The sequence below is a fragment of the Gymnoscopelus microlampas genome, assembly GCF_963454915.1.
Source record: "Gymnoscopelus microlampas genome assembly, chromosome: 5".
NCBI lineage: Eukaryota > Metazoa > Chordata > Actinopteri > Myctophiformes > Myctophidae > Gymnoscopelus > Gymnoscopelus microlampas.
The window spans coordinates 56,679,893-56,689,785 of NC_139942.1; the positions used below are offsets into that span (position 1 = coordinate 56,679,893).

Genomic DNA, 9,893 nt, shown 5'->3' on the forward strand with positions numbered 1-9,893 from the left:
TGGAGAAAATGTAACTAATTCGGCGGAAGAAACATTATCGTTTTCTCACCGTCAGTTGATGCTCCACATCCATAAGAGTCAAACCATCATTTGTTTATGTTTGGAACACAGTTCTTATTTGACGCGATATTAAACACGTCTATGTCTATTCAGGTATTAAGGTATTAAGGGTATATACCCTCAAGGACCCCCAGGGGTCCTTAATTTTGCATTCAGTTGCACTTCAGTTTAATCACTTGAGCACGATATATATTGGCTATTTGAAAATAGCAGATCTACAAGCTCTACAAGCTCACAAAGCTTGTAGATCTGCTCTTTTCAAAAGAATTCTTGCAACAACAAAAAAACACATTTAGAATATATTTTTAAACATATACACACATTATTTTCAGATGGGGGTCCGCACGCAGCCAAATATAAATCATTTTTGGGGTCCTTGACATGAAAAGGTTTGAGAACCTCTGACTTAAGAGGATTTAAACCCCAAGAAAGCACAATGGCTTGTTTCCATTGGGGTGCTGTGTACTCAATTCATCAACACATGTAATGACAGACACAGATATAGATATATCAGTGGTGGAAAAAGTACTCAAATGTTTTACTTGAGTATAAGTATCAATACTGCAATGTAGAAGTACTCTGTTACAAGTAAAAGTCCCTTTACACCGCTGTATACACCACTATGCAAAAACATCATATAAACAGATAGAAAACAGTAATAAGTAAAGTAATAAGTAAAGTAATAGGTACCAGTGGTGTTACTGGTGCTGGGCACAGAGCTGGCACCCTGTTGGGAGGCAACAGGCCGGTTCCCACTGGACATGATATACTATAATAATACTAAATATTATGATTAATAACACTGTGTAGAGTCTCTGTAATGGGAGAGAGACGTTATAGTTAAGCTAGGCTAGGCTAGGCTAGGCTACATGCTAAGCTAGCTGGCTAGCTAGGCTGTGCTAACGTAACATCCTCTGTATAGAAGCAGGAGGAGACACAGAGAGGAGGAACAACAGGAGGCTTTTAATCCCAAGCTTCAACGTCCGTCTTCTGTCTTTAAGGAGTGTTTAACAACATGGCGGACATTATGTTGTTGTTGTTGTTGTTGTTGTTCTCAGAGAGAGAGGATGTTAGCTGTTAGCCTGTTAGCTACACACTGACTGACTGAACTGACTGGCTGACAGTGTTGCGCGAGCGACCATACATTAACACACACATATAAGACTTCCGTTGTTGAACGATCCCTTCAGAATAAGAGTACCCTCTACATCTAGTGGTTCTCAAACTTTCCCATGTCAAGGACCCCCAAATTGACACTTATTAGCCCGCGGACCCCCATTTGAAAAGATATAAGCCAGGGACCCCCATAAGAGAAGATTTTTATGGCTCTAGCAGTGATTCTCAACCATTTTAATTTCAAGGAACCGGCCAGTTTGACATGCATTTAGGCTACGGACCCCCATTTAATGGCATTTATATCACTGGGACCCCAATTGAGTAAGATCAATGTTAATTTAACTCTGAGAGTGTACAAATGGAACCAAATGGACCCTAACGGGTCCATTTGGTTCCATTTGTACACTCTCAGAGTTACAGACCCATAAGGGTCCATTTGGTGCCTAATCTATCATTTAGCTGGGGACCCCCTGGAACTCCCTCAAGTACCCCTTGGGGGTCCCCGGACCCCACTTTGAGAACCAATGATCCAGAGCAGTGGGTTTTCAACCTTTTTCATGCCAAGGACCCCTAAATTGATATACATTTGGCCGCGGACCCCCATCTGCAAATGTTTTGTGCCAGGGACCCCCAGAAGAGAACATTTTAGTTAAAAACGTTCGCTTTAAAAAAATATATATATATAATCAAAGATACGCACACTTTTTCAAAGGTTTTATCAAAAATAGCAGATCTACAAGCTCATAGCGCTATGCTTGTAGATCTGATATTTTTTTAATAGCCAAAGCTAAGCGGTTAAAATGATTGTGACGCTGTGTTAACTCATTTACCTGGGGACCCCCTGGTACCGCCCCAAGGACCACTGGTGGTCCCCGGACCACTGGTTGAAAACCACCGCTCTAGTGCAAAAAGGAGCCGTTGAAAAAAACATTTCATTTGCACATTTTAACTATAAAGCAACACAAATCTTCCCTTCGGGGGGGTCCCTGGCTCATCATATTTTCAGATGGGGGTCCCGCAGACAAATACATATCAATTTGGGGGTCCTTGACATGAAAAGGTTTGAGAACCACTGCTCTAGTATGAGCCATATTTATATAAATATGTGCCTTTTAAAAGAAAACCTGGTACTTATAATTGCTCTAGTAAATAAGACATTTAAATAGACATTTAAAAAAAAAAACATTAAATACGGTGATCTTATTTTGAAGGCAACCAGAAACCTTATATTTGATAGCTCCAGAACTGGATGTCCTATAGTTGTTTACGGAACGGAGCTCTGGCTGGTCTGCGGCTCGCGCAGTGTTGCCAGATCGTGTGAGGGAAATAAGCGGATACATACAGGATAGGTTGGGCACTAATAGGGAAATCTGGGCAACTCTGTGTAGAATTGGCTATTTGTCCAAAACATTTTTCAAGTTAACATAGAACATAGAAAATCAACAATTTTGATGTACTTTATTTAGTAAGACATGAGAACAACAGTACATGGAAATACAAATACACAATACAAGGGTCTACTAAACTGGAAGGCTCATTAAGCACTGAGCTTGTTTAATATGAGATCCCCATACACACAAATCATGATGACATGTATACACACTACTATAGCCTACAGAACGTCATACAATCAGCTACATGTTACTGGTATTAAAAATGAAAAATATAATGCAAGAGAAAAGAAAAAAAGGAAAAGTTCTTAGGTTAAGACTGACAGGGGCCATTTTCGAATTGCAGCCTCCTGAAGGTGTATCTTTAGGGCAGTTTTGAAAGTGAGTAGGGTTTTACTACCAGGGCATCCCACATTTTTGTAGAATAGAATGAGAATATTTGTATATATTTTTTATTTGTCATGCTTTTTTTTGTACATAGTGGTATTTCTTCTCTGTATTTTTATGTTGATTTTTGAACTGTTTGGTTGCTACTATATATGTCTATGAAATTAATTCAAGGACCCCAACGGAAACAAGTCCGTAAAGACTTTTTTGGTCGGACCTTTTAGACAAAAGTATTATGAATGTAACTGTGTTGTTTTACATTATTTTGCCTAATAACAATTTCAATCAATCAATCAATCAATCAATCAATCAAAACGAGTTCATTCCCTTTGCTGAGCCAAATCTGGGTTGAACATGATCAGTGGAGCTGCCTCTGGTGTTATGATCGTGGACTTCATTTACGTTTTGGAAGTATTTTGACAGGGGTATCTCAATGTTGTGGTGTATCTTGTAGACCAGGCCCATTGTAAGTTGCTGTACTCTGTCCTCAACCCTAAGCCATCCAATCCTAGCAAAATGAGCAGGGTTTAGATGGGTTTTGTGATTGAGGCCAAGAGGTAGCCTTACTAGTTTGTTTTGGGATGTTTGGAGCCTTGTTTTTAAGGCCTTAGTGGTGTTGTGATATACCATGAGGAGCAGGCATAATCGAAATGACCGTGTATGAGGGCCCCTGCCAGAATCATCAAGGTATTGTTACTGACTAGAGAGGAAATCCTATACAAAAAGCGTGTTCTTTGGTTGACCTTTTTGATCACTCTTTTGGCCATTTTATCACCGGAGAGGTTTCCTCCATGATGGAACCCAGGTAATTTCCTCCTTTCTTGTGATAACATCATCACCCGCTTTGATTGTGAAGCTCTCAGCCTTGCCAAGGTTAGTACTGGACCCAAAGAGGATGGATTCAACGCCACAAGTCACTGGGAGGGGAGGGGACTGGGTACCGTTTACTTACACCACTTGTAATAGTGTAAATGTGGCCCCTGTCAAAGTCTTAACCTAGCCGCCGTGGACGTGGAAACAACTTAGGGATCTCGTGCACACACTTTAATTAAGACGTGGGAACAACTTAAGGATCTTGTGTGCTCAAGTTAATAAGATGTGGCCACACCATGACGTTACAACTTTAAAAAATGTATCCATACATCCTACTAAACAGAAACCAGCCAATAAGAATCAATGGATGGGACTAGCCGTTTTAGAATGAACTTTTATTCATAGTTACTCAAAACAAAATGATCAAAATGTTTCATTGTGCTTCAAAGAAGTATTACAATTACTCAATCAAGTCAATTTTATAGATATGTTTTCTAATGGAACTTAACAGCAGGTCAACACCGATACACCATTCACCCATTAATTACCCCACGAGCAAGCAGCGTTTATATCAATGTAATATCTCTAGTAACATTGTATTATACATTACTATCAACTTAATATCTCTAGTAACATTGTATTTTCATTATTATCAACTTAATATCTCTAGTAACATTGTATTTTGCATTATCATCAACTTCATATCTCTAGTAACATTGTATTTTCATTATTATCAACTTAATATCTCTAGTAACATTGTATTATACATTATCATCAACTTAATATCTCTAGTAACATTGTATTTTCATTATTATCAACTTAATATCTCTAGTAACATTGTATTATACATTATCATCAACTTAATATCTCTAGTAACATTGTATTTTCATTATTATCAACTTAATATCTCTAGTAACATTGTATTATACATTATCATCAACTTAATATCTCTAGTAACATTGTATTATGCATTACTATCAACTTAATATCTCTAGTAACATTGTATTATGCATTACTATCAACTTAATATCTCTAGTAACATTGTATTATGCATTACTATCAACTTGATATCTCTAGTAACATTGGCAGCAAACTCAGTTACTTGTTAATTACATACAGGTACTTCTAGACATATTTCACAAATTTAGCATCATATCCAGAGGTTGTATTTGTACATGTGACATAGGCCTACTAGTGTCATGTACAGAGGATGAACTTGTACATGTGACATACTAGTGTCATATACAGAGGTTGTACTTGTACATCAAGCCGCCTCACACTACAGAAACAGGAGATAGGCTCCTGCCCTACGGGCCTCATGGCTCAGAAAAGCTTACTTAATTACTTATGAACTACATATTACATGTACTAATGCAATGTGTAAACACACAATTAAAAAAAAAAAAGAATAATAATGCAATATCAGTGGAAGGCCTTTTGTCACAAATGGATTTGGTCAAAATGATCAGGGTCCAGGGTTTCTCATGAGGTGGATCATGGCCCATAAGCGGCTCATGAAACATCACTTATCACTCAATGGAGGGATGTTTTTCATCATTAGTGAAGTCATAATCAACATGATCAATAGACCTGGAGGTATGGGCCTCATCAAACTCATAATCATAATCAACATGATCACTCTTAATCCAGTCCACATATCTGTAGACGTTGGCGTAGACACCAGGGCTGCTTGTCTTACCACATCGAGGACCAAAGCTCACCAAACCAGTGACGTAGTGAATCCCATCCAGTTCACACATCAGAGGACCACCTGAATCACCCTGTTAAGACAAACAAACAGTTTTTAAAAATAACTTTTTCTCTATGGATTACTCACCCCATGGAGACTTGAACAAAATAAAACGTATTATTTTTGTTTTTGTCTCATTCCTATAAGCCAATAATTTGATAACCGGCGGACCGGTAGGCAGCGGTTCCGGTAGGAGACACAGGGCAGGCTATTTGTGTCTCCTACCAGAACCACTTCCGATCATCAAATTATTGGCTTAGGAATGACACAAAAACAAAAAAAACTCCATGAATTCAAGTGTCCATGGGGTGACTAATCCATCGAAAAAAAGTAATTTTTGGGGTGAACTATCCCTTTACAAAGACCTTAATACAATAAGTTTAATATTTAATACATAGTCATTATAGACTTAAATAACCAGTATTAGGACATTGATACAGCCCAAGTTTTAGTTTTTTGATGCCTGAAATAAGGCCTGTTGTTGCCAGCCATTAGAGATGTTCATGTTTTGTTCTACGATATAACATATGTATATAATTTAATCCACACGAACCTAAATATTCAAACATTGTTACAAACAAGGGTTACAATACATTTGCAAACATACAAACAGAGTTACAATGTTACATTGTAATTGTTGCTATTGAGTGTTTTTTCAGTAACAGGAGTCTCCATGTCTCTCTAGTAAACACAATCTGGGAAATGGGCAAGTCATGTTAATAACATCAGTATGTTCCACCAGACACAACAACACACTGGCAATTAATCTAATTGACAGAATCATTGACTAGCCTCCTGATTGTGTGTGGCATCACAGATAATGGTCTGAGAGAGAGAGACTGCTCTGAGAGTCAGATCTGAACCTGGAGAAAGCCTTAGCACTGTGTAGAGCTGCAGAGACAGTGAGATCTCAGGCTAAAGAGCTGTTAAGTGACACTAGTTGCAATGTGGATGCAGTGAAAAAAGACACACACAGAGTCCACAAAAATAAGACCTTTGATGTGAAAAAAGGGGCGGGACAACCCTACAAAAATAAAATGGCCAATCAGAAATCTTGTACTAGATGTGGTACACAACATCCACCTAAGCAGTGTCCTGCATATGGGAAAAAGTGCAATAATTGCAATAAAGGCAACCATTATGCCCGTTGCTGCAAGAACCAAGCACAGAAAGGCAAGGTAGATGCAGTTGATGATGATGATGATGATGAAGTAGAGGAGTTCAATGTGGATGCTTTAAATGATGATGAAAAAGGAGAAAATGGTTGGATCACTACACTGAAAGTGAATGACATACATCTTCCATTCAAATTGGATACTGGAGCAAATGTGAATGTGATGTCAGAGACTGATTTCATGAAAATAAGACCCAGACCAAAAATACATAGAGCAAACATGAAAGTGACAGCCTATGCAGGTGCAGATATACCAAAGAAAGGAAAATGCATTGTCAATGTGACACACAAAGACAAAGTGCACAAGCTATCGTTCATCATAGTACCCAGGGATGTGCAGGCCATACTAGGATTATCAGCCTTTGAGAGACTACACCTAGTGAAGAGAGTCTTTGTGGTGGACAGGAAAAAAGAGACCGTATATGATGAACTCATGGAGGAGTACAAAGACCTGTTTCAGGGTCTAGGCTGCCTGCCATGAGAACACACTGTCAGAGTAGACAAAAGTGTGCCACCAGTCATACATCCATGCAGAAAAGTCCCGGCCATTCGCTCTGCAAAAGCAACTGAAAGCAGAATTGGACAAGATGGAGAGCCTGAACGTGATTCAGAAGATAGATGAGCCGACTGAGTGGGTGAGTTCCCTTGTTGTAGTGGACAAAAAGAATGAAAACTCGTGTTCAACGCCTACTCGTGAAGACATCATGGCACAGTTTGCAAATGCAAAGTATTTTAGCAAGCTAGATGCATCTTCAGGATTTTGGCAGATGAAGCTGGACGAGCCAAGTTCAAAACTGTGCATGTTTAACAGCCCATTTGGCAACATGATCTATGAGCATGTAGAAGGAGTTGATACCTCAATGGATGACATCATGATACGGGGTGCCACCAGAGCTGAGCATGATGAAAGACTGAAAGCCGTGCTAGAAGCAACAAAGAAAGCAAACCTGAGGCTGAATAAAAAGAAATGTCAGCTGGGTGTGACAGAGTTGACATTCGTGGGAGACATTCTCAGCAGAGAAGGTGTCAGACCAGACCCACGAAAGGCTATCGAAAACATGCCAAGGCCGCAAAATAACTGAAGAACCTCTTTCCCCCCTTGCCCCCCCCCCCCCCCCCCCCCCCGTCTTCTTCTTCCCTTCTTTTTGAGTGGCGCCAACCACTCCTATACATGACTTTGTCTGTGTGTCCGTATGTATGTATGTATGTATGTATGTATGTATGTATGTATGTATGTCTGTCCAATAAACAAACATTGATGACAACATCAATACGGGGATCAATACGGGGCTCATCAAAGGCACCACTCTCTTCACACAGGGTGTGATTATTGAGTGGTGCCAACCACTCCTATATCTGGCTTTGTCCGTGTGTCCGTATGTATGTATGTATGTATGTCTGTCCAATAAACAAACATTGATGACAACATCAATACGGGGCTCATCAAAGGCACCACTCTCTTCACACAGGGTGTGATTTTTTTCTTTCAATGGAAATAACGATACGATGGCAACTGTGCATTTACTTCTGTAAACCTGTAATGTGACAATAAAGATGATTCTGATTAACCACAGTTAACACCCTGAAAAGCAATCGTTGTTGTTGTTGTAGTAGCGTAGCTGTCCAAGGGGCTTACACTCTTTAAGGTCAAGAAACAAATTAGTAACTCTATGAAATGGCAAAACCAGAGTTACAACTTCTGCTATCGTGTGCTTCAAAATAAGCCGGTATATGAAAACAAGTCCAAATTGTGCGGTTAAAATAAGCAGACTTGGCAACATTGCCAAATAATTTCCTGAGAACGGACAAAACCGCTGTGGGGATTATACACGGGGGAGATAAAATAAATCATTCAAAAAGCATTGTATTTGAGTGGGAAGGATTTCTAAATTATATTAAATAAGTAAGTAAGTAATTATTATTTATGTATTTATTATTCTAAATGACTAATCTGATGTTTGGACCAGTGGTGTGTTCTAGGTTCCTTCAGAGGGATATGATAATCACTCCCTGCACGACATGCGCGTGGCTGTGGAGATACGCTAGTGTGTTTTCAATGGATGAAATGGTTAGTAAAGGGTTACGCTTGGTTACGAAAATGTTCTGCAGGTCACACTGTATATCATTGGTTCTCAAAGTGGGGTCCGGGGACCCCCAGGGGTACTTGAGGGGGTTCCAGGGGGTCCCCAGCTAAATGATGGACAGGGACCAAATGGACCCTTATGGGTCTGTAACTCTGAGAGTGTACAAATGGAACCAAATGGACCCTAACGGGTCCATTTGGTTCCATTTGTACACTCTCAGAGTTAAATTGACATTGATTTTACTATGAATTGGGGTCCCAGAGACATACATGCCAAATGGGGGTCTGTAGCCCTAATGCATGTCAAACTGGGGGTCTTTGAAATTTAAAATGGTTGAAAATCACTGCTAGAGAGCCGTAAAAATCTTCTATTATGGGGGTCCCTGGCTTATCTTCTCAAATGGGGGTCCGCGGGCTAATAAATGTCTATTTGGGGTTCCTTAGCACGAAAAAGTTTGAGAACCACTGCTGTATATAACGTAACACAGTAGAACACACCACTGGAAGGGACATCGCAACCCCCCCCCCCCCCCCCCCCGGGATTGACGCGCCTGCACACATACTCACTTTGCAGGCATCAACTCCTCCCTCCATGTATCCTGCACAGATCATGGTGTCATCCAGTTGGTTTCTATAGGCGGCATCACAGCGTTGATTAGAGATCAAGGGAGCCTTGCCTTCCAACTGCCTGTTTGAAAGCTTGTTATTCCCTGAGTTTCAAGAACAAAGAGAGTGAAAAGAGACAAAGACAGAAAAACTTGACACATGCTGCAAAAATGTTACTTTCATCTTATGTTTCCATTTCCATTTCCAAATCCCCACATTTTCCATTTAAAGTTTGTAAAGTCATCGCCTCACCTGTTCATTCACATTTCACGTTCACACACACACACACACACACACACACACACACACACACACACACACACACACACACACACACACACACACACACACACACACACACAGAAGCAAATCAAATCGTGGTGTGCCATGAAACAACACAACAGTGTGTGTGTGTGTGTGTATGTGTGTGTGTGTGTGTGTGTGTGTGTGTGTGTGTGTGTGTGTGTGTGTGTGTGTGTGTGTGTGTGTGTGTGTGTGTGTGTGTGTGTGTGT

The 9,893-nt window shown here is 40.0% G+C and overlaps 1 protein-coding gene across 2 annotated transcripts in view; it reads right to left on the reverse strand.

Annotated features, from left to right (window-relative positions):
• Positions 1–1,169, reverse strand: part of cop1 (COP1 E3 ubiquitin ligase) — a 47,292-nt gene extending 46,123 nt beyond the window's left edge. For both annotated transcript variants that reach the window (XM_084057169.1, XM_084057168.1), the window contains exon 1: positions 751–1,169. In XM_084057169.1, coding sequence (XP_083913295.1) covers positions 751–823 — 73 coding nt within the window. In that variant the 5' untranslated portion in view covers positions 824–1,169. The remainder of the gene's footprint in view (positions 1–750) is intronic.
• Between the last annotated feature and the right edge of the window lie 8,724 nt (positions 1,170–9,893).